Here is a 25,766-nt window from a genome sequence, read left to right on the forward strand (position 1 = left end):
CGGGTTCGATCCCCCGGCATCCCATATGGTCCCCCAAGCACCGCCAGGAGTAACTCCTGAGTGCAAAGCCAGGAGTAACCCCTGAGCATCGCTGGGTGTGACCCAAAAAAAAAAAAAAAGAAAAAAGAAAGAAAGAAAGAAAGAAAGAAAGAAAGAAAGAAAGAAAGAAAGAAAGAAAGAAAGAAAGAAAGAAAGAAAGGAAGGAAGAAAGAAAGGAAGAAAGAAAAAGAAAGAAAGAAAGAAAGAAAGAAAGAAAGAAAGAAAGAAAGAAAAAGAGAGAGAGAGAAAGAGAAAGAAAGAAAGAGAGAGAAAGAGAGAAAGAAAGAAAGAAAGAAAGAAAGAAAGAAAGAAAGAAAGAAAGAAAGAAAGAAAGAAAGAAAGAAAGAAAGAAAGAAAGAAAGAAAGAAAGAGAATGAGGGCTGGTTGCTGGGTACTTAGAGGGTTGGGATGTACAGTCTCTTCTTCAGGCTTCTGGGAGGAGAGAGAAGCTAGAAGTTGGATCAATCACCAAAGGTCAGTGATTAAATCAGTGCCTTTGTGGTGAGGCCATTAAAAACCCAAAAGGACATGGTTCAGAAAGCTTCTGGGTTGAAAACCACTTGGGAGATTTGGGGAGAATGGCATCGCCTGGAGAACGTGTGGAAATCTGATCCTGTTCCCATATGCCTTGCTCCTCGCCTCTTTACCATCTGTTAGAGCCAAAATCCTTTCGTACAAAAACAATAACCAGGAAGTAAAATATTTTTCTGAGTTTGGTAAACTGCCCTAGCAAATTAATTTACTCCAGAAGGGACAGGAGGTCATGGGAACCTGTGATTTATAGTCAGTTGTTCAGAACTTCAGGTGAAAGTATGAACTTACCACTGGTAACAGAAATCCAAGAGGAGACCTTTGGAAGCCCTCCCTTATGGCTACTTGATTGGGAGTACAGGTGACTGGAAACACAGTGCCACAGGGCTCCCCGAGGTATCTGAAGTGGGGTGGGTTGGGGGTGGGGGAGACTGTCTTGTAAGACTCGGCCCTTAGCCTATGGAATCTAATGCTATCTGCTTGTAAACAGTGTCAGAATTGGGCAGAATTGTAGGGCGCTTAGTTGGTTTTGAACTGGGTTAGAACCCCAAAGTCTCAAATGGAATTGCTTGGAAGTCGGGCATTTGGCATTCTAAGCTGCTCAACTAAAGTTGTCCTCGTGCGCTTAGTGGGAATCAAGTTGGTGACTGGCCCCACTCTGGAGTCGCTTCTCTCACTGTACTCCCTCCCTTCCCATCTGTCACTGTCACTGTCATCCCGTTGCTCATTGATTTGCTCAAGCGGACACCAGTAACGTCTCCATTGTGAGACTTGTTGTTACTGTCTTTGGCATATCGAATACGCCACAGGTAGCTTGCCAGGCTCTGCCATTCGGGTGGGATACTCTCGGTAGGGACAGAGGGACAGAGGAATTGAACCCGGTTCAGCCGAGTGCAAGGCAAACACCCTACCTGCTGAGCTATCACTCCAGGCCCCCTTCCCATTTACCCCTGAGAAAGAAGGAAGCCTCCTGAGTTCCATTAGTAAGTCTAAACGTGCCCCCCCTCCACCCAGCTCCTGCCGATCCCCAGCCAGAGGAGGGCTCAGTCCAGTGACTCCTGCTGATGTCCCACTCTGGTCTACTCCTGACAAAAAGCCAAAGTGACACTCATAATCTAGCCTTCCTGCTCCTAAAGCAACCACATCCAAGCAGCTGGGAGCCCCCTCAGCCTCCAGTGAGGCTTCATCTAAGTCAGTGGTTTTCTTTTTCTTTTTTTCTTTTTTTGGGGAGTTAGGGGTGCCACATCTAGCGATGCTTAGTGGTTACTCCTGGCTCTCCACTCAGGGATCACTTCTAGTTCAGGGGACCGTATAGGGTGCTGGGGATTGAACCCAGGTTGCCTATGTACAAGGCAAGTGCCCTACCTGCTGTACTGGCCCCAAAGCCAGTGTTTTTCAACCTTTTCATACTACCCACAGACAGCTACCAGTCAGCGAACCTACAGTTGAAAAACCGCTGTTAGAGAGCTTCCAGTTTTCAATGATAGTCTTTCAGGGAAGGTCATATGGTAGCCAGAACCAGAGCAGAAATGTAGTTACCTTTTGATTTCCAGAAAGAAATATATCTTTGAGCTATATCTCTGTGGCTCTGAACATCAATTATGTGAGGGAAAATTACCTTTTCAATTATAAGCACTGTGATTAATTTCCCTTATGACCTGCTTATATTTGGGCTCTAATGATTAAATTCTGAAGTTTCAGATCGAGTTCCAAATATTTGTTTTCTGTCAATTTATAAGGTTATAAACTGTAGCACTGTCGTCCTGTTGTTCATCGATTTCCTAGAGTGGGCACCAGTAACGTCTCCATTGTGAGACTTGCACAGTTAAGCCTTTTAAGTGTCTAGGCATTGGTTTGGACTGGAGTGGTAGCAGAGCGGGTAGGGCATTTGCCTTGCAAGCGGCCAACCTGGGTTCGATTCCTCCATCCCTCTCGGGGAGCCCGGCAAGCTACTGGAGTATCCTGCCCCCATGGCAGAGTCTGGCAAGCGACCCGTGGTGTATTCGATATGCCAAAAACAGTAACCAGTTTATAAACTGTCACTGTCACTGTCTTCCCGTAGCTCATCGATTTGTTCGAGCGGGCACCAGTAACGTCTCTCATTATGAGACTTATTGTTACTGTTTTTTTTTGTTTTTGTTTTTGGGTCACACCCGGCAATGCACAGGGGTTACTCCTGGCTCTTCACTCAGGAATTACCCCTGGCGGTGCTCAGGGGACCATATGGGATGCTGGGATTAGAACCCGGGTCGGCCGCGTGCAAGGCAAACACCCTACCCGCTATCGCTATCGCTCCAGCCCCAGTGTTACTGTTTTTGACATATCCATACGCCACGGGTAGCTTGCCAGGCTCTGCCATACATACTACCCTGAACGCGCCCGATCTCGTTTATAAACTAAATTAAAAAATTGGATGGAAAAAAGAATCCTAAAGGACAGACTTTCGCGAGTTTCCAAGTTGATACAATTCTTCCACTCTGCCACCATGCCTAGGGCCAAACCCCTGAGACCTCACCCTGTGCATTTCTTTGGTTTTTGAGTCAAACCCCTGAACAGCCTTCACAGTCATAGTCAAATCATCAACAGTTTTTACAACCTTGAACCCCCTCTCTTCTCCTCAAAACTCTGATGGACTCTCTGGGGTTAAGTCAACAAAAGCAAACTGGCCTGAAGCTGAAGCTGTGATCTGGGGGATGTATCAAGCCCTCTGGGGGAGCAGGCACATGGTTACATTCTTTTGACTCTGATTGGTCCCAGACAGAGACCCTCAAATACCTTTGTACTGATAAGGACCTCAGGCCCTGGACATACAGAACTGGTCAGTGGAGACTGGACAAGGGAGCCCTCACTAACCTATCATCTATTTTCTCTTCAGTTTCATATTAACAAACATACTAGTTCTCCCTCTCAGAGAACCTGGCAAGGTACCGAGAGCATCCTGCCCGCATGGCAGAGCCTGGCAAGCTCTCCGTGGTGTATCTGATACGCCAAATACAGCAACAATGATGAGTCTCACTCCCCTTACCCTGAAAGAGTCTCCAATGCGGCACCACTGGGAAGAACAAGAAAAGCGAGGCTGCTAAAATGTCAGGGCTAGAATAAATGGAGACATTACTGGCGCCCGCTTGAGCAAATTGATAGGATGACAGTGACAGTGACCCTTGGTGTGTGTTTCACATGCACATTGTGTTTCTTGTACATGAAATATAGGATTAAGTTCATTTGCATATCCCTCAATCCTGCATGCCCACCTTTCTCCCTGCATAAACATATATTCTTTCTTTCTGAAAAACTAAATATGGACAAAACTTTTACATTACCCTAACTCTATTTGGCATAAAATCAGAACCCCAAGTTCCTCTTTCTGAAGTTTGTTCCAGAGCCTGTGTTGGCCATACCAACTTCCCAACTGAAGTTGTTTTCTTGCCAATAAAGTTCCTCTCTTTTATTCAACTGTTCTCTGTGACTCTTGGATGGCACAATAAACTGGGAATCTAGAGAATAAACAGACTTTCTGAGGTCTGTAAGCTGCTCCCGCAGGTTTATGGAACCCAAGTAGAGGGTCCTGGGTACCTTTGCTGTGTGGATCAGAAGCACATGTAACAACCTGGGCTTGTGGCTGGCATCTGAGAGGAATCTCACGGACTGAACCCTGCATCTGGGGAAGGTGATGCCATATCCCAGGGAAGGGAGGCAGAAATGGGTTGCACTGTAGGACACCCAACTAGTGTCAGAGAACTGTGGTGTGGAAGTACCTAATCCTGGTATTAGAACTGGGGTGCAGAACACTTTACCTTGAATTTAGGATCTTTTTAATTGTGTTCCAGACAGTAAGAAAAAAAGAGAAGCAAACACTGAGGGTAGGTCCTTAAAACATCACACCTTATCTGTCTTGGTGTCTTGAAATGCTCATTCTTACAACCCAAGAATGAGGACTGAAAGCAGGCTTCCAAACAAACATGCTGCATGCAGATACACTCCATCTCAAGTCCCAACACCAGTAATCTGACACGAACGTGAACAAGTTAGCATTCGTTCCAGTCCCAAATCAACCGAGGTTAAGGATGATCAACTGAGTCACCCTCAACCTTCAAGCCACCCCATCTGGTACTTCAAGGAACAAAGACAAGTCTTCCTTGCTGAGCCATACCCACACTATAATTTGTGAATAAAATTAATGACTGCTATTTCAAGTCATTAAGTTGAAATCATCTGTTACGTGAAATAAATGAGACCAATATTGGTGATATTATGGTTAGATTCTAGAAGGCATCTTGGGTAAGGGGACCATAAGTTTTCCTGACCAGTGGTCCAGGTTTTCATAAAAAAATTATGCCTATTTCTAGATTGGGGATAGGAGATGACTCAAGTGGTAGAAACATGCCTAACATGTGTACCTGAGTGCAACCCCCAGTGCAATCTGCTCTTCAGGTACTTCCAGGTAAAGGCCTGGTGACAACCTGCCTGCCCCCAGGTCCTGGATCACTGGCCCAGAATGAGCACTGCAGGTCTTGCAGGCCTGAGCTCTGCCGGGAGTAGCCCATTCCTAAAATGAAAGGAAACAACACAAACAAAACAAAAACAAAAAACAAAAGCAAAATCCTGGTCTTTCTCCAGAACTATATCTTTTCTTTGGTCTCTAATGCGAAGTTTATATTCTTGTCAGTCTGGATGCAAATGTTATTTCTTTCTAGTGCTTTTTTTCCCCACTTAGAACTCTTTTGGAGGCCAGGAGAATGGTAGAGTGGGCAGGGCACTTGCCTTGCAGGGGTTATTCTGGGTTGCATTCCCAGTACCACATATGGGCCCAAGCACCAGCAGGAGAAATTCCTAAGCTCTGCTGGGTATGCCCCCGCCCCCAAATTAAAAAAATAAAAGACAAAAAAAAAGAGAGAGACAGACACAGAGAAGAAGAAGGAGGAGGAGGAAGATGAGGAGCAAGAGGGGAGAAGGAGGAGGTGGAGGGGAAGGAAGAAGACCCTTCTGAATCCTCCAAATGGCAACTACCATATAGTATCTCATATGATGGATATTGGTGGGGTCTTATTCCCCCTACCATTACTGAAAATTCTGTAAAATTGAATTACCCTGAAATACACATTTACAAAGTTGTTCATGATTGGGTTTCAGTCATACAATGCAGTATACATTTCCCACCACCACCGGCCCAGCTTCCCTCCCACCACTGTCCCCCCATCCAGCTTGCCTCTATGGCAGGCACTTCTCTTTCTCTCTCTTACTCTCTCTCTCTCTCTCTCTCTCTCTCTCTCTCTGTCCATCTCCCTCTCCCTCTCCCTCTCCCTCTCCTTTTCCCTCCAGCCCTTTTGTGCATTATGATTTACAACTTTACCTACTTTCAGTACTCAGTTCTTGTCCAGAGTGATTGTTTCCAACTCTACTATTGGAATTCTTCGGAGATCCAGCAAACAGTTGGAATGTGAGAGTCAGAGAGGATCTCGGGATTCATTTGCCTCCAATACATGGTAAAACTAAAGCCTAGTGACAGCAGAGCTATAATATAATACCCCTAAGTTAGAGTATAACGGAAGGCGCTGATTTGTTATGGTACAATCTGGAAAGCTGTTAAGATCTCACTGCCAAGGTGGATACATATTTGCTCCCTATGCCCTAGATCTTAGGAAGAGGGTAAGAACTTATACCCTACTAGGGGCTGGAGTGATAGCACAGCGGGTAGGGCGTTTGCCTTGCACGTGGCCGACCCGGGTTCGAATCCCAGCATCCCATATGGTCCCCCGAGCACCGCCAGGAGTAATTCCTGAGTGCATGAGCCAGGAGTGACCCCTGTGCATCGCTGGGTGTGACCCAAAAAAGCAAAAAAAAAAAAAAAAAAAAAAAAAAAGAACTTATACCCTACTAGTGTTGTGTGTGAAAGTGTTTCAGAGCCTGCACGATAGGCCAGATCTGACTTAATTATATATGACACTAGTTTGGAGGCAGGCAAACTCCAGAAATGTTTACAGGGAGTCAACACAATCAAATAAAAGGCGGCCCATGGGAGCAAGGCTTCAATTCCTCTTCCCACCACTTCCAGATACTTGTGGAGTACTTCCACTCTCTACCCCGCAAAGCAAGCGTGAGGAGGGTGCAGGGACGGCTCAGCAGTAAAAGCACCTACTTGGCAAGTGTAGGCCAAAGTAGGCCAAAGCACCTACTTTGCAAGTGTGAGGTCACACGCTCAACCTCCAGTGCCGCCCACATGTGTCAAAAGCACAGTCCCTGCGGCTCCCGGGCCCTGTCTTCGAGCCCTGGCATGGCAACAGTGTGCCAATTCTGGCTCCCAGCCAGGTGCGGGCAGGCACCACAACCCAAGTGGGCAACTCCTGTGAGCCCTGCAATAAAGATGGGTGAGCACCAGGGCCAGGAGTGCAGCCCCCGTGGGCACATGAGTGAGCACCAGAGCGACCCCCAGTGAGAAAAGCAACCAGAAGGTTAGTGAGTGCCCCAACCAAAGGGCATGACCCCTGGCAAAGCCCGCCACCTAACAGGAGATCCCCAGGGAGCACTGCATAGGAGTGCATGCCTGGCAGTCAAGTACATTGGGAACTTGGGTCCTCACAACAAAGAGAAGGGAAAGGGGAAGTTTTTTTAAATGCTTTTAAGTGGATTAGACTAAATGAGCTGTAAGTCCTGTTTGCCTCTGCCTGTCTAGGAACGTACGGACAGAACATAAGGAATCCAAAGCTAACAAGAGCCCTCAGGTAGCTACAGCCAGAGCTGCTCCACACTCTTCTCGCAGCCTTCCTCGTCAAGGGATCACCAGGGAGTTACTGTCTCCACAGACCAGGGGTGGGAGAATGGAAAGACCCTCCCTGACTCTGAGAAGTCAGCGTTTTCACAAGCACCACAGTTTCTCCCATCTATAACAGTACTGCCAGGTTCCCCCAAAAAGCACTGATGGCCCATATGCTCACATCAAAAAGATCCACAGGCCAAAGAAATATGCCATCACGAAAAGTCTAAGAACAGCCAAACAGGACTGGTTGACAGGTAACATCTCCCGAGAGCATCAACTAGCAAAGTTCACCCCACGCCCTTGTAGGCAGCTGAAATAGCACTAAACGTGATCACTTACTTGGTTGCACAACAGCAAGCTGCTTCCTCACCCAGGTCACCAACACCAACATCTCAAAGTCTGACTCCTAGAATTCAGAGTTGCTTGAAAAATCCCACATCCTGCCCCGTACCCCTCCATGTAAGACAGAGAAAACCCTTGTGAGCTGGAGTGGGAACAGCCGTGAGGAGGGTACAGCTGGCAGTTAACAGTAAAGCAATGTGCCCAGTAAGCCTCATTAACAAAGAGAAAAGGAAACCTACTTTAAGAGACCAAAACAGCAAGATGTAGGCACTGAAGACTTAGCCAATGAAAAGGCTTAGATTTCCTCCACTGACACATCCTGCCAAATCAAGACTGAGCCACAAAGGAAACGGAAGGGAATAAATGAGCAAAGCACCTGTAAAAATCTAACAATGGGATGGCGTCTTGGGTCTTTAACCCGTACTGGTTTGGTGGCAGCACCAATTGGTCTTATTCAAATGAAGAGCACAGCCTGGTGATACAAAAGAGTTTCATGGGGTTCCACCTGCCCCATCAATTCTTTTGCCCTAAGTAGCCCCTGCACCCAAAGCTAGATAAAATCAAATGTTTCTCAGTACCACTGGGCTCCTCGGTGTATGAGAGGATGATATGGAGTTCCTCCAAAGAGCCAGGGAGTCAAAGGTCCAACTATCCCAAATTCCCCTATCACTCATTAGGGAGTCTCTCTCCACTAGATTCTTTGGCTGGTGATCATAAAGGGTCTTAGACCACTGCCAGATATCTACTGAAATGTTAGTCTAAGAAACTTAGGTGATGGGGCCAGAGACAATAGCACAGCTGGTAGGGTACTTGCCTTGTACATGACTGACCTGGGTTTGATCCCCAGCACCCCGAGTCTACCAGGAGTAATCCCTGAGTATGAACCAGGAGTAAGGCCTGTGCACCGCTGGGTATGGTTACCCCCTCAAAAAAAGAAAGAAGCTTAGGTGCCAAAATCACCAATCTAGTGCTGGAGAGATAGTACAGTGGGTAAGGTGTTTGTTTGCCTTGCATGCAGCCAACCAGGGTTTGATCCCCAGTATCATCCATATGGTCTCCTGTGCACCAGCAGGAGTAATTTCTGAGTCAGAGCCAGGAGTGAGCCTTGAGCATTGCTAGTGTGGCAAAACAAAACACAAAATCACCCAGCTAAACCTCAGGTGCCTTGAACAAAGAAAAGCTGTCAGGACTCTTTGTTCCCCACAATCTAGAATCTGGGTTTAGGAGGAAAGCATTCCAAACACACGGGCTTCGACTTTGTAAATGAACTGGTGATTTACAGCTCTACTGATTCCAAAGACATCGCCCTCCCCCAACCTCACCAAACACCAGATGTGCCTGGAGGTGAAGGTGGCCAGAGAAACCACCAGATGCACCGTTTGTCCGGCAGGGACCTGTGAGAGAGGAGTGATGCCCCCACAGACAAAACTGGGACTTCCCACCTAGAGTCAGGTTCCCAGCAAGAGAGAGAAGAAGAGAGGGGAGGGGAGATGTGGCAGGAAGGAAGACAAGTAAGGCTAGGAAAAGTGTTTTTGGTGTGTTTCATTTTGGCATCTCAGAGATCTCAGAGATCCTCAGATATTTTTCTTTGGGGAGAATTTTATCCTCAGATATTTTTCTTTGGGATGCATGCCCAATAGTGCTCAGGGATTACTTCTGGATCTGTGCTCAACAATCACTCCTGCTGGGGGTTTGATGAGAATATAGGCTACATGGGATTGATCCCAGGTCAACTGCATGCAAAGCAAGCACGTACTCTGTGTACTGTTTTATCAATCCAGTCCCAAGGCTCAGATCTTTACAAACACTGTTCATCAGGTCAGAATGGCGAGCATGCTGGGAAAGTAAAAGTAACTTCTGAAACCATTGAAAACATGTTGGTATGCATTCCATGGAGTTCCTCTCAGCAATCCTGATTCTGCTTTGTGACTTGATGTAAATACTGCATCTTCCACTACGTAATGAAAATTAGAGTGAAAAATCAAGGTGTTGAGGGCTGATAGGTATGGTCATTTCTAATCCTGGTTCTAAATATACTATTTCTTCAATGTTAAACCACTGTAAAACTGAAATGCAAGCAAGAAGATTTGTAAGTCTGTAACTGTACCTCACGGTGATTCACTAATAAAATTTTTTTAAATGAGCCTATACCATTATATATGCTTATTTTACTCGTACAGTATCACATTTTATTGGTTTAGCAAACACAGGTAACAGGAACTAAATATTCTGATACCTAGTCTGCTTCTGCTTTTGCCACCAACATGCCCTGAGCTCAGTTATTCCTCCGATTCCACCCCAAAAATGTGTTGGTGACTGCTATTCGCAGTCTCACACAGTTCTTGGAAGTAAGTATGCCAGCAGCTCTCGCTTAGGTTAGAGGGGATGCAAAGGTGTTTTTATTGGTCCTGCTATGGAGTAACCCTGCTGACAGCCCTGTACACCTACCTGCCAGTTCTGGGGCTTGTACTTCATCATCCACTTCATGCCAGTCTTTATGCTGAACATTGATGATTATAACCATCATGTAAGATAGATGTTATTGTGTTATTATTTATAGCTAAATGCCCAAGGTATTAGAGGGGAAAGGGAAACACCTTAAGGAGCCTGAGAGATAACAATGGGTAAGATATTTGCCTTGCATGAGGCAGACCCGGATTTGATCCCGGGGAACATATACGGTCCCCCAAACACTGCCAGCAGTGATCCCTGAGTGCAGACCCGGGAGCCAGCTATGAGCACTGACAGACAAGTTCCCCTACCTCCCCCCACCTAAAAAACCTGAGATCTCACTATTTGGTAAGCAGCTGAAGCCTGGATTTGAAGCCAATTCTGCATGGTTTCAAAATCTGGAGGTTTTCTATGGTTTTAAATCCCTACTTTCTAAAAAGAATAGAAAACCAGAAAAGTTGGTCACAGCTATCTGCAAAATATACTGAGCTTCTTTATTTGCACTGTGGTCTAAACTGTAACAGAGCCTGTTTTTCTGATTGGAGCTTATATTAATATGCACCACCGTGCCCACACCGCTGGCCCAGATGTTTTCAGCCTCCCTCGCTATAGTCACTTCACTCAGGTAGAGCCCTAAACTGTCCCCTTCTTGGAAAATGGTTACAGCCTCAGGAGCATCAGCTGCTTCCTGCTGGCTCCATTCCTGGAGCTCTGGGTGACTGTAACAGCACAATGCACATTTTGTTCTAAGTGTTACTGTTGGCTCTTTCCTGCAGAGACTTTCAGACTAGAAAATGACACATTTATGAAATAAAGGTGACTTCTACTTCATGGTTAGCCTAAGCTGACCCCAGAGTCACCTGGATGACAGTCAGGGTCACATAAATATCACACCTTGGCTCTGATCACTTGATGGTCCCTTCATGGCATCCTCTAGTGGACGCTATCCCCCAGCAGTATACCCCCAACTCACCTGCTCAGAGTCCCCCGGGGGGCCTTAGTGCCTCCAGCTCCATGGGTAATGCTGGAATTCTTGTTGGCAGTCATGGTCATTTCGACTCTCTGCGAATCCAGAGCCCTAAGGAAAAAAAAAAAAAGGTCTATAAACCAAATTTTCACAGGCAGAGCAAAAGCACTGCACACTCTTCTAATTCTGCCAAGAGGACTTCTGTGTATTGGATTGCAGGGGGGAGGGGGAGGGGGAAGGGAAGGGGCTTGATGGAAGGGATGGGGGTAGAGACTACTTTCTAGCATATTTTTAATTGTATGGTCATGATAATTCAAAGGACTTCTGACTTAGGTTAAAAAAGAATCTGCAATAATGGAAAGTTTATCAGTTCACAGAAAATGGTAACGTTATTCCATTGCTACCCTCTTTTTATTTCCTAAGTTACCTGAACTGCTTTCCTTCAATATATTTCTTGAATTGATTTCAAATGAACTTACCTTTTTAAAACAAGATCTTGTTTAAACAATTGAACATTTATTTAGCAAGAATTTAGCTAGGTACCAGTATCCTAGTCACTGATATCCAGTAGACTTACATCTGGTAGAAGTTTCATCTTACTGGGAAGAAATGTACAATAAATATGCATACATGTATCACATGTATTAGGCATGAGTGTACTTTGTATGGTGATAATGTCGTGTGAATCTAGAAAAATCATCAGTGTGGAGGAAGAGTGAAATAATAGGTCTACTATTATTTAAATAGGCTGATTAGGGATAAACATTCTGATTAAGTGGCATCTGGCCAATATTTTTCCTAATGCTCCTTAACTTAAAGATTCACTGTCACTGTCACTGTCATCCCATTGTTCATCAATTTGCTCGAGTGGGCACCAGTAACATCTCCGTTGTAAGACTTGTTATTACAGTTTTTGGCATAAGGAATTTAAACACTTAAAAAGTGAAAAATGGCCCTTCATATATCGAGTTAGTTAATATGTCACCATTCTTTAAGGAACATACATGGTCCCTGGAGTATCTCTTGATCTCTCCTTGCATCTCTGGAGACCCCCAGCACTGCAGGGTAGCTCGAGTATCCCCCAAATTGCTAAGGACCAAGTAGCATCCAACTCTCAAGCATTGAATCACCAGCCTGGTTGATCTAGAATTGCTGGTGGATCTCATGGCCCTCCTGAGCACTGCATGGGAGGTTGGGGGTCCCGGGCATCCCCCAACAAGAACATGTCTTATACACTGAAAACCACAAAACGCCACTGAAAGAAATTAAAGACATCAATAAATGGGGAGCGAGGGGAGACACAAATAAATGAGAAAATATTCCAATATCATAGATCTGAAAACTCAGTATTGCTAAAATGACAATATTCCTGTTAGAGCCAAAGGTAAACAGAAGATCCATAAATATTCAAGCTTTTCAGAAGCTGACAAACCTAATCTAGAATTTTGTGGCAATGAAAGGGACCCTGAACAGCCAAAATAATATCGAAAGACAAGAATACAATTGAGGGCTCAATTTCACTTATTTCACAACAGCAAAATTAATCAAGGCAGTGTATACTAACATAAGAATAGAAATAGAATTAAATGGAATAATCCAGACATTAGCCTATACATCCAGAGTCAATTAATTTTCAACTGGATGCCAAGACAATTAAGCAAGGAAAGAAGAGTCTTTTCAAGCAATGGTGCTCTGACTAATGGATATCCACTTGCAAAAGTATAAAGGAGCGGGGCTTGAGTGACAGTATAGCAGGTAGTACACTTGCTGTGCACAAGTCTGACCCAGGTTCCACCACCACCATCCCATATAGTCCCCTGTGGACCACCAGGAGAGCCAGGATAACCTCTGAGCATCACTAGATATGACCCAAAAAGCGCCCCCCCCCCCAAAAAAAAAAGGAGAACCCTTAACCCCTACCTCAGGCCATACACCTCAGGAGAAATAGATCATAGTCAAATGATATAGTCAACTGAAGGAGTCGAATGAAAGACCTAAAATTACAGAAACAAGTCTATAAGAAAATAGAGGTAAGTCTTAGTAATATTGGATTGAACATTGTTTTTTGGGTATGTTACCAAGAATAAAAACAACAAAAGTAAAAGATGAATATTATCTTCTTGAAATAGAACATTTTTGTGCTATAAAAAATGGCAATCTACCAGAATGCCCCAAAGTGGAGAGCGAGTAAAGGAAAGTGCCTGCCCTAGAGGGAGGGGGTAGGATGAGGAGGGGGTAACGGGAGGGATACTGGGAACACTGGTGGTGGAAAAGTACATGGGTGGAGAGATGGGTGTTCTATCATTGTATGACTGAAACTCAAATCACAGAAAGCTTTGTAACTATCTCACAGTTATTCAATAAAAAATAAATAAATAAATAAAACTGCTATCAAAAAGCCAGAGAACTATCTCAATGGACCAGGTTTGCTTTGCACACAGAAGACCTGCGTTCAATTCCCAGCACTGAATGATCCCTCAAGCAGAGTCAGAAGTTACACACCAAGGACATAGAGAGAGTAGCCCCTGAGCACTACTAGGTGTAGTTCCCAAATGCTATTAAGAAGGCAAAAAGACTATTCACAGAAAGGGGCAAGTCTGTGCACATCACATATCTGCTAAGAAATCTGAGTCTAGAATAAAGAACTTTTACAATTCAAATACGAAAGACTAATAACCCAATTACAAAGTAGACAAAGGATTTGAGGGGCTGGAGCAATAGCACAGCAGGTAGGACGTTTGCCTTGCACGTGGCTGACCTGGGTTCAGTTTACAACATCTGAGCACCACAAGGAGTGACCCCTGAGCACAAAGGCATAAGTAAGCCCTGAACACTTCCAGATGTGCCCCCCCCCAAACAAACAAACAAACAAACAAAAAACCAAGAGGTTACACTCAAAGGGTCCAAGCAGGAGAGTCCACGCTTTGCAGGAATAAGGCCCTGAGTCTGATCCCGGGCACCCGCCATCATCACTTATTCTAGTCCCTGGCGCCACAGCAGCGGCAACAAGTCATACTCCAGAGTCAGCACCTGACTCAGCAGAACATACTCCTCTCCATGCATCACGCAGAAAACATGCCCAAACAAATACTCATATGCAAATGTTCATAACAGAAATATTCATAACAGCCAGAAAAGGCAGAACTAACCCAACTGGCAACAAGAAATCCATCTCATTTGTTTATGCAGTGGACACATACACAAAATGTGGCACTGCTGCACAAAATTATTCAGGAAGCGCTTTTGAGCTTTTCTACAAACTCATTAAGAGTAAGTGCCACAATCCCAGGCACTTGAGTGGGCAGGCCATCTGTCTTGGAGTCGGACAGCAAAGACTCCACCGTCTCTATTAACAGCACAGAGCCAGCAACCCAGACAGCAAAGGGCAGGTATAGTAACTGGCTAGCTCGGGGACATCTTACGGCTCAGGTGCCTCAAAACAGCTCTTCCTACACCCACCCTCTGGTGGGAAGCAACTGCTCTCCTCACTTTCTCCTCCTAGAGTACAAAAAGGAAATGAATGCTCATGAGTTTCAAAGATTTAACTTTCTGTCCTTAAGAGCAATAACAAGTTTCATGATGGTTATGTCTGGCACACGGAGAGTTAACGGCTTCTCTTCTAGGTATCTGAAGGACAACCTCTCCTCCATGCCTGAGTTCGAGTCATTTTCAAACTACTTATCCTGACACACTATCCATTTGTCTAAGGTAGGCTCTAGACAAAGATCTACATAAAATGTATGGGGAGAGTCCCCACTCTGGAGGAGTTAAATGCAAAAGGGGGAGAGTCCAGTGAAAAGTGACCTTGTAGGAAGATCTCACCAAGAAGCAACATTTAAAGTAAGCCTTTCCCTCTTTGCGACCACAGTAAGAGGTCCTACAGAAAAGCAAAGGCATATTTTTTGTTTTTGTTTTTGCGTCACACCTGGCAATGCACAGGGTTACTCCTGGCTCATGCACTCAGGAATTACTCCTGGCAGTGCTCGGGGGACTATATGGGATTGCTGGGAATTGAACCCGAGTCGGCCGCGTGCAAGGCAAACGCCCTCCCCACTGTGCTATCGCTCCAGCGCCGCAAAGGCACATTTATTAAAGATGTGCTGTTGGATATTTTGTATACTGTAATTAAGGTTATAAGCACATCACACACACATGAAATAATTGAATCCTTGTAACAACCTACAAGTCAGCACAATTGTCCTTTACACAGCACCGAGAAAACCAAAGAAAAGAGCAATGAAACAGCTTGGCACAAGTCACACAGCCAGGAACTGGTACAACAGAAACTGGAGTGTGAGTGGCACCATCTCCAGGGAGTGGAGCTCTGCACTGTCTCTGGGTGACTTCTAATTCAGCTCTGACACTCTGGGAGGTGGTGAGAGGGAGAACCATTTTCCCATTCGGCACATTGAAATTCAGAGAGTTCAGATGATAGGACCAAGACCACTCCGCTAACAGGCACAGAGCAGCGGTGAGGCCTCCAGGCCCACTGACAGGCAGGTTACAAAGCCCACCTGTATACCTAGTGGGACTTGAGGGATGGGGGCCCAGTGCCTGCTTTTGGAATTTGCTCTTTGCTTTTCTCATTCACTCATTTATTCACTGTATGTGCTGGAGATAGGACCTAGGGCTTCCCACATGTAGAGCATCTATTCAATCACGAAGCCGTATTTCTTTCTGGCCCTGCATTTTTGGTAAGCACATTACTCTCATCTATATCCTCGTAAGTGAGAAAACATGGGGGTCCTCGAAAGGTGTGAAGGATACTACTGAGTGTCTTTGTCAACAGTGTGCAAATAAAAGTTGGACACTCAGTCCGGGCTCCTGCTTTTACCCTGAGGCACCCCCTTCCACCTCCTCCACCCTGGCACCCAGTCAGGCGACTCAGTCAACAAAGCAGCGGGTCCATTAACCAGCTTTCTCAGCCCCAGGGGCATGCTTGGGGCTCTGGCCCCTCTTCCTTCACCCACTTCTGGTGGGAAACAACTTTCCTCACTTTCTCCTCCTCACTTCCAAATTTCAGGGTGAGCACAAATAAAATAAATATTAAAATTCAGATTTTGTCTTCTCCTGAAAAATCAGGAAGCACCCCATGACCACCTGCATTTCCATGGGGTGACAGTGGGCTACCCGCCAACAACGCGGCTCTCCACTGTCCCTCCCAGCTCCTGCCCACAGCGGGCGGCTGCACAGCGCTGAGTGCTGCCGCCTGTATCCCAGCAGCGAAAGGCTGAGCTACAGACACACAAAGCACATGCCCACAGAAACTTCGTTTCTCCTTCTCCCTACCAGTGGAGTGAAGAGCCTTAGAAGGCTCCTGCGGCTGCCCAGGCTACTCCTTCCACAGCTTCCTCCAGCTCCCTTCATGCTCCTCCTGCTCCTAATCCAATCCCATCGCTTGATCCCAGCCCTCTCCGACAGGTTCGAGAAGCCATTCACCAAACAGGAGCGTCTTCTGCGGGATTCTGGGTGGCCCTTCTAAACGTTCCTCTGGTGCTTTTCTGCGGTCCTGCTGTGGATGTGATCGTCTGCCTTGTCTCAGAAGGACACACTGGAATCCCAGCCTCGACACCCCACCTCCAAGAGCAATGAAGGAGGAGCAGATGTGAGCATCTGGAGGGAAGCTTCCCGCTCTGCAGCACTGGACCGGCCCTGCAGGGGGAGGCCAGCACGGCCTTGCACTGAGCTCCAAGGCTAGGGAAGAAGTCAAGGCCCCTGACAAAGAAAGCCCCAGTCAATAGAGAGGGCTTCTGCCGACATCCACATCCCATGGACTGATGCAGCAATCTGCCGCTGCTAGCGAACAGCTGAGGAAGCAGCCTGAGGGAAAGGAAAAGGGACGGAACATCATTGTGGCCCCAGAGGCTGGTTCCAAGAAAGGAGTGAGTAAGTCAGTCAGGTCCAGCCTGTTCACCTGGCCCAAATAGCAGCTCTAGAGACTGACTCCGACCCACGTGACCTTCTTCCTGACCCCCTCCAGTCACCTCTCCTCACCACCAGGGCTGGGCCAACTTGCTTCCTGGCAGCACTCCCATGGAACGGCCTCATCTTTCATTTCCTCCTGCCTGGGTCTCAGCAGTCACTCCTGGTGTCACACTCACTTAACAAATGTGACTAAATTCGAATGATTTCTGTGGGAACCCAATCTTACCTCCACTATGTATCTACTTTTTGCATCCCAATTCCAATCCCAGCTCCTTCCTGAAGCTGGCATATAAATCCCTCCTAAGTGCCCCATAGAAAAGTTCCCTCAAGCCATACAACAGGTCATTAAAATTTTTTAGATTTTTTTATTGAATCACTGTGAGATATAGAGTTACAAAGTTGTTATGATTGAGTTTCAACACCCATCCCTTCACCAGTGCACATTTCCCAAGCCAACAGGCCATTTTTTCAAAAATTAAAAAAAAAATTTTTTTTCATTGAATCGCTGTGAGATGATACAGAGTTACAAAGTTGCTCATGATTGAATTCCAACCCATCCTTCACCAGTGCACATTCCCCACCACTAATGCCCCCGGTTTCCCTGCTGCCCGCTCCCCACCATGGACCAGTCCTCCTAGCCCTTGTTTCTCTGTCTTTGAGTATTATTCACATACTATCGGTTTGTTTATATCCCGAGGGTGAGTGCGATCATCCTATATTTATCTCTCTCCCCGTGACTCATGTCACTCAGCCTGAGTACTCTCCATGATACTCTTCCGGCTGTGCCAGGACTCACTTGCAGCTCCAGGCCCTGCAGAGCCTCAGGGATCTCTAGAGTTCCTAGGACATTCTGCCAGCCCACTCGTCTCCTGACAGCCGGGCCTCCCATCCCCACACGGCTGGTGCAGCTGGAGGACAGGGCTGGCGGGTTCTCCATTCTTCGAATAATACTCAGCATTGAGCACAGAGTTGTGAGAAACACAAAATGGTGTTCCAATAAATGTCACCTGACATAACTGATGATAAAAGAGGGCTTCTAAGGAGACAAGAACCAGGATATGCTGACAAAGGACCCTAGAAATTCCAGCACTGGTTTTCTCCAAGTGTCCTCCTCTTCCAAAAGTGGCAGCTACTATAAAATGCCTCCCTCCACGGGGGTTTTCTGGGCTGTAGTTGCCACACAGATGAGCTGCCAATGGCAAGTCTTTCTTCCCATCCCTCACTCCATCTTGTTAAACTCTGGGCTCTGAGTTTCCTTAAAAGAGTCCCTATTGTTTTCCCAGCAGCGTGCTGGAGTACCAAATTCTCATCCAACACATCCAGGAGGAAAGGCTTGTCCTGGGAAACTTGCCTCTGTGTGTGTGTGTGTGTGTGTGTGTGTGTGTGTGTGTGTGTGTGTGTGTGTGTGTGTAAGAGAGAGAGAGAGTGAGCATCTCCCTCATCCTCCTCCACTGCCTCCTCTTACAGCTTGATAGCTTGATTTCTCTTTGGCTATCTACCCAAAACCTTATCTTTCTGCTGTGACTAAAAGTCAGGGGTTGGAAAGGAAAGGGGGAGAATTGAGCTCGAAAAGCTGGGTGGGTGACCAAGAGCTTTAAAAAGGGAGCCAGAAAGAATTTCCTCAAGACCACCTCATGATTCCCTCTAAAATGCAAGACCCCTGTTTCCCATCACTGCTTCTCTATAGTTCTTGGGATCTTTTCCACACCAGCCCCCAACTACTGGAATTCTTTCTAGATCTTAAAAGTCCTTCAGGCAAGAGAGTCAAGGAGATTATGTGCTGGTCAAGTAGAACCAAGATTTGTTTTGCTGGGAAGTCAGAATTCCTGGGTGTTTTTTAGAGATCCCTATTAGGCTGGAATCCTCTTCAATCATGGGGTGGGAAGATTTTTTGTTGTTGTTCTTGTTGTTAAATAATAATGAGAAAAACTTAAGATCTCTTTCCTGTCCACTTATCACTCCCACATCCTCTTTCCCAACTCTCCTCCTCAAAGGAAGCCCTGTAAGTTTGGGTTTTCAGTCTCAACCATTTTCAACCCCTTTTCCTGCCAGATGCTCTTTCTCCACTTCAGTACAGATTCCGTGGTGGTTTGGAGCTGGCATTAAGTGTTTCCTGAAAGCCTGAAATGGGGTGAGAGTTTGTTAGGCAATTCCAGGCCAAACGAAATCTGGTTGTTTCCAAGATAGTTTTAATACTCCACCATCGCTGTTCCTGCAAGCCTGGATGCCCAGTTTCTCAGCAAATGCCTTAAAACAGCTCTTCCAGGATGTTGGTACCCAATCTTAGAATAGGGGGCAAGTAGAAACACAAAGGACTAGAGTCCACACTCCACAACGTCCTGAGTTTAATCCTCAGCGTTGCACCATCCCCCAAACACCATTGAGCAGCACCATGCCACCAGACCTGAGCACTGAACCATCTGCTCAGTTGGCCGAGCGAGCATCTCCAGGAATGGTGCTCAGGGGTTCTTGGGACATTCCCTCCTCCAAATAAAAATAATTATAAAACACAGAAGGCAGAACAAAGGCTTCTACCACAAAGAACCCCATTCCTGGGTGGATAACCCCTGCGTTCTTCGACACCAGCAAGAAGAGGTGGGTGAGTCTTGTAATGATGATGACTCCAAGGCATGGGGTCCAATCTCACACCAGCACCTTCCTCTGGCCCACAAGGCACACTAGTCCCCACTTCCTGCATGAATACCAGGAATACTCATAGCCCCAAGTTTTTTGTTCAATCAACTCTATCTTACTCTCCCCCACCCCCTTTCTTTCTAGACATCAACTTAGTTCTGCAGTCTCTCCTGATCCTAATTCTTGACTCAATCACCATCTCTCCCATACTCTCTAGTTTAGTTCAGTCAAACCTAACTGGTGGTAATATTCTTCCCATGCTCCACAAAAATGCAGGCAGACTTTTTCCTAAGAAAGTTATGAGAAACAGGGGCTGGAGTGATAGCACAGCGGGTAGGGCGTTTTCCTTGCACTCGCCTGACCCGGGTTCGATTCCCAACATCCCATATGGTCCCCCAGCACCACCAGGAATAATTCCTGAGTGCAGAGCCAGGAGTAACCCCTGTACACCGCTGGGTATAACCCAAAAAGAAAAAAAAAAAGAAAATTAGGAAACAGTAGGGACTAAAAGGACTGAGCAAGTCTCTCCATACTTCTGTGTTCCTCACTGTAGCAGAGAGAGCAGACCCCAAGTGTCTAATGAGAACATGAAGACCAGTAAGAAGCTGTCTATTAACAATAAGTAAATAAAGAACACTTAAAAGAGAGAACAAGCTCAAAGACACCGGAACGATGCTATGACCTACCTCACTCTTAGCCTTGAGATGGCCTTCTCCATCGTCACTCTCCTAGGTGAATTTGTTCCCAATTTCACTCAGAAAATAGAATTAGAGTAGACCCTTAAGAAAGAATCACATGATTCACCCCCACCAGAATCTGAGCAGAATTTACTTCCCTGCTCAACACCCTGACATCGCTCCCAGTCACTCCAAGTAAAAACCACAACTTTTCAATGATTCACCACAGTCTTTAGAATGATTTTCCAGGCTCGGCGCCATCCCAGTCACAATGATCCTCTACTCTTTCCCCTTCTCTCTCCATACCAGCCACTTGGTCTTACAATCTCTTCAAATACATCGGCACATCCCTACCTCAGGGCCTTCAGTGCTCCTTCAGCACTCCTGTTCCCCCCATCTGTTATACTTTTCTCCACTGCAGTTATTATCAGGATACAGCTTTTATTTCCTACTTATTGTATTTCCTTAGGTGGGGGGACTTGGGTCTTAGGGCCACACCTGGAAGTGCTCAGGGGCTATTTCTGGAAAGTGCTAGGGGTTGAACCCAGATCAGCTGCAAGCAAAGCAAATATACACTCTCTCCTGTCCTTTATTAGATTTCTAAAAGCTCCATGAATCCAGGGATCTTTACGCTTTATTCCCAATTGTATCCCAACTGCCTAGAACAGTCCCTGACACACAGAAGCCTCTCAACATTACTTTTTCTTTCTGTCTTTCCTTCTTTCTTTTTAATTCTTGTAAGTGGAAGTCTTTACCACTTTCTTCCACTGGGAAGAAGAAAATATCTCCCCCCCAAAAGAGGTGAGTTCCCAGAGGGAAAAAAAAAAAGAGGAAATAAAATACTTTTACCAAAAAAAAAAAATTAGAAGGAAGAGAAAGAAGAAATGAGGGTTAACTTGATGGTCCTGGCCATCCCTTCCAAAATAGAAAACACCAGTTAATAATGACAAAAGCAGAAAGTAGAGAAGCCGAGAGAGAATCTGCCCTACTTCCTAGCTGACATTCCAGGAAGACAACGGAGCAAGTAAACCCCACCCAGTATTACTACAGACAGAATCAAAGGGCAGTGTGGTTTAAGCAGACCTAGGAAGTTGGGTGATGGCAGGCCTCAAGCCTCCCTGGTTCCTATGCAGCAGGTTCCATGTCCAGGTGTTCATTCATGAGCCCAGCAGGGTGGTAGGAAGCTGTTGAGAGAGGAGCGTGAGGAACAATGGGGATCGCTGTGTGCTGATCCCAGAGCAGATGCTGCCAGGCAGACTGGCTCCGCCAGGGGTCCGAGGGCAGGCACGGCTGGGACACGAAGACGGGCAATGCTGGGGCAGGCTCTAGGAGATGCAATGGGACTCTTCGCAGCCGTCTGGGACCTCGGTGCTCTCCATGGACCCACATGTTTCCTTGCTGTCACGGCCACTGCTGTGGGCAGGGGGAGCTCCTGGCCTCCTGGGGGTTGCTCCCCTTAGCCGCTGCGGGTGGGGTGCTCTGGGTCTCGGGGGGGCTCCCTGCGGCCCAGCCCCATGCCACCACCCTCCTCCTTCAGCTTCCGCTGCCGTCTCAGCTCGTCTGCCATCTGCAAGAGGTCCCGCTTCATGGCAAAGGCGTCTTCCCCGTCGGCGTAGTACTTGGGCTCCACCTCGCTGACCTGGAAGCTGAGCGTGCTGGGGTGGAGGTGCAGGGCGGCCCAGTTGCTCCCCCTCACGTGCAGGGACACATACCCAGCGTCGAAGTTCTCCACCATGGCCCGCGAGGCCTGGTCCATGAGCTCCCGGGCCAGGCCCAGGCGGCGGTGCGAGCGCTTCACTGCCAGCGAGGTGATGTGTCCCTGGGGGGCATCCTCGGCGTCCTCCTCCATTTTGGCCAGGATGTAGCCCACAATGTGGCCGTCCTCATCCTCGGCCACATAGGAGAGCTGCGGCCAGGACAGGCCATGGCAGAAATAGTCCTTCATCTGGTAGTTCTCGGGCAGGCACAGGAGGTTTGCAGTGCTGCATGTTCAGCAAGTCGTCGGGCTGAGCACTGCGGATGTTCATAACGGCGGTGAGCCCGGGCTCATGCGGGGGACCACCCGGCCAGGGGACGGTCAAGGGGCTCGGCGGGGCCTCACATGATGAACCCGGAGTCTGACGGTCGGCCAGGGCTGGAGGCTGCAGCGGCAGATGGTGGACAGCTGGAGGACAGGGACTCCGAGGGGCCTCAACAATACTCTTTGCAATGAGAACATGAGCTACACACTCAGAGTGGCCTCCCCGGGCAGTGGGGCTGGACCAGCCCTAGGCTACATTTTCCCAGTGGAGCTGCCTAGTCATGGGTCTTCCTAGTTCAGTCTGACCTGCCCGTAGTAACCACCCCCACTCAGGAAATTCAGAAAAGGGCCCTGACCTCCTAGCATCTGAGAGAGCCAGGCTATTGCATCACCAGCCCAGGAACTCAAACAAAATTGCTCTCTGCAAAGATTACAGTATCTGTCCTATTATGAAACACAAAGTTCCTTTCTCTGGGGCTTACTGGATGGCAGGCCCTTCCCTGGACACCACTGATTAGTCCTCCCTGAAGCAACGCAGTCTGAGCACACTCCCTGCAGGTTACATTTGATGATCTCTCTGGAAGATCTTTGTGTTTATCTAAATGGGGCACAAGTCAAGGGAAACGCTGTAAAATGATACGGAGAAGCTGGGAAAGGCGCCTATCTTGATGATGGGCACCTAGTGTTTTCTGTTTATTTGTTTTGGGGGTCACCCACCTGGCCGTGCTCAGGGGTTACTCCTGGTGGTACTCAGAGGATATGAAATGCTGGGGATCGAACCCAGGCTGGCTGTGTGCAAGACAAGTGCCCTACCTGCTGTACTATCTCTCCAGCCTCACGGCACTTAAGGGTTTCATGTGTTTACTTACTTTTATTTTGCTGGGAGGATACAGCAGGAAGAGCTAAGAGGCTATCTGTAGTTCTGTACTTAGGAGTGACCACTGACATTGCTTGGGGTCAGTATGTGGTTCTGGGGATCAAACAAGCTCAGCCACATCATCCTGTCCTATCTCACTGGGCCCTTGTTTACATACTTGAATCCTTTGATGGCATCATCCCAGTCAGCCCCCCAAACAACTGTGCTATTTTCTAACCCCGATCCTTGGGCAGTTCCCCATTCTTCCTGAGATAGATGAATTGAGATCTGGTCAGGTACAATGTAATTTAAACTGTGACAGGAGTATGAATATAGAGCTTTGGCAGCAAGGAGAAAAACACCTAATCAGGATGAATGTCAGGAGGGTCACTGAAAGGGATTGGATGTGACACTGGGCTGAAACTCATGGGATCTGAAGAAGATAATGAAGGCAGATTATTTTTTTCATTGGAGGGGGCACACCTGGAGGTGCTCCCAGATCTATGCTCATGGGTCACTTCTGATTGAGCTTTGGGGACCATGAAATGCCAGGGATAAAAGATAAGACTCAGCCCTTTGAGCTACCTGTCCAGGCCCCTAAAGACACAACTTCATAAGCAGAAGAAAAACCAAAGCCAAGGAGGCCTTAATATTTCTTAAACAGGACCAAAAAAAAAAAAAAGGATCGCATCTATCCCAAGAACAACACTATGAAGATTAAAAAGATACATACACATTTATGTTCACTGCATGCTATTGTAATAGCCAAGAAGAAAACCCACTCAAATTTCCAATGACAGATGAGTGAATAAAGAAACTGTGGTGTATGTATACAATAAAATCCTACTCAGCTCTAAGAAGAAATCTTGTCTTTTGCTACAACTTGGGTAGAAGTAAAGGGTTCAGTTAAAGTAAGCAAGAAGAAAGACAAATGCCAGGTTATTTCACTCCTATGTGGCATGTAAAGAAAGCAAGGGAATGAACAGAATGCAATGATGACAAACACTTGGCCTTTAACTATAGAACTGAGGCTACAAAAGGAGCGAGTAAAGAAAAGTCAGACTAGAAGTGACATAAGGACAGTGGCAGATCACTAGCATTTTGTTGGTGGTGGAGGCATAACCTGTATATCCAAGCATAAACATCACCGCCAGTATAACCCTGTTACCTTAACTACAGTAAAAAGAAGTAAATAAATAAAACAAGCCCTGAAAAAATTCAAATGAAACCAAACCAGGACATCCTCTCCCACACAAAGACATAAGGACAACCATAACAGATAACACTTATAAGAGATGTTGCTTCTTCTGAAAATGCCATTTTATAGCTGGAGAAATAGCTTAGGGGACAAGGCTCTTGTCTTGCACGTGACTACCTCACCTCAATCCTCAATATCACATATGGTCTCTGAAAGCACCACCAGAATTTACTGAGTACAAAGCCAGGAATATCTCTTGAGCACCACTAGATATGGCCCAAAGGCCCACCATCCACAAAAGCCATTTTAGAGAATGAGAAGGGGTCTACAGGCGAGTACCCAAGCTACAGGGCTTAGACTTGGGAACATGAGGCATGAAAGCCACAATATCAGAAAGCATCAAGTAACCCTCACTCTGCAGACCTTGGCCGAATCATTTGAGCTGAATTTCCTGCTGGAGAAAAGCCCTTTGTTGCTCAGCTCTGAATACAAACAAACAAAAAGTGCACATCAGTACGCTCTGTTGGCTCTCCATATACATCTCCTTGAACCTAGCTGTTAATCTCTTTATTTTGTGGCTTTAGAAACTGTGGCTCAGGTTAAGTCACACACCCAGAGGTTTTAGAGGAAGTGGCAAAGCCCAGAGTCTGGGGAAGCCAGCCCTGAGCTCTGGGATGGTTACCACACACCAGTCCTTCGGTTCCCATCACATCCTCGGCAGGAAGTCAGCCTCCATCATAAGCACACCCCTGCACCCCAACTCTATCTGGCTAGAGCTGGAAAAGGATATTAGCAGAGAACCTTGCCAGCCCCCAACTTCGTAGTATTAAAACTCTATTTTTCTTTGGACCATCTAGCTCATGGGGTCCTGAACCAACACAAGGTAAATACAAGACATTCTTTTCTTGGGAGCTCTTCAGACCTTCTTTCCTCGTCATTTTTCCCCACCTGGGGACTTGGGCGAAGGTCTTTCTCTGACAGCACAGGTCCGTCCGCTGGAGCGGGCTGCAGAAAGAAAGCGGGCTGCCTGTGCTCTGCATAATCAACTTCTTGAAGGGCCACAATGGGGACAGAATCAGCCTCTCTTGCTCTTTTCAACAAAGCAAGTGCTACTTGGCAAATTCAGATTTTGCTTCTCAAACTGAATGCTGACATGCCCTGAGCACTGCCAGGAACTCACAAGGGCACAGCAAGATATTTCAAATTTTTTAGGGAAACAGAATAAAACCAAACATTTGTCAGACAATCTCCCAATCCACAATTTTAGCATTAGATTGCACTAGATTAGTTTAGATTGCATTAGGTTCTTTGTGGTAGTGTCATTCCTTGTTGAAGCTGGGTTTTCACCAGTTTCTGTGATGGAAAAAAAAAA

At 46.6% G+C, this 25,766-nt stretch overlaps 2 protein-coding genes across 4 annotated transcripts in view; both read right to left on the bottom strand.

The window, feature by feature from the left end:
* The window catches only part of DENND2B (DENN domain containing 2B), a 186,969-nt gene that overhangs the window by 44,937 nt on the left and 116,266 nt on the right, over nucleotides 1-25,766 (bottom strand). For all 3 annotated transcript variants that reach the window (XM_055142523.1, XM_055142524.1, XM_004613618.2), the window contains one exon: nucleotides 11,091-11,195. In XM_055142523.1, coding sequence (XP_054998498.1) covers nucleotides 11,091-11,170 — 80 coding nt within the window. In that variant the 5' untranslated portion in view covers nucleotides 11,171-11,195. The remainder of the gene's footprint in view (nucleotides 1-11,090; nucleotides 11,196-25,766) is intronic.
* On the bottom strand, nucleotides 21,777-22,350 carry LOC101557358 (N-alpha-acetyltransferase 10-like). The gene is given in 2 exon segments (XM_004613667.2): nucleotides 21,777-22,295; nucleotides 22,297-22,350. Coding segments are annotated over 2 exon segments (570 nt in total). The 5' UTR covers nucleotides 22,348-22,350.

This window comes from Sorex araneus, chromosome 6 (genome assembly GCF_027595985.1).
Source record: "Sorex araneus isolate mSorAra2 chromosome 6, mSorAra2.pri, whole genome shotgun sequence".
Taxonomy (NCBI): Eukaryota; Metazoa; Chordata; class Mammalia; order Eulipotyphla; family Soricidae; genus Sorex; species Sorex araneus.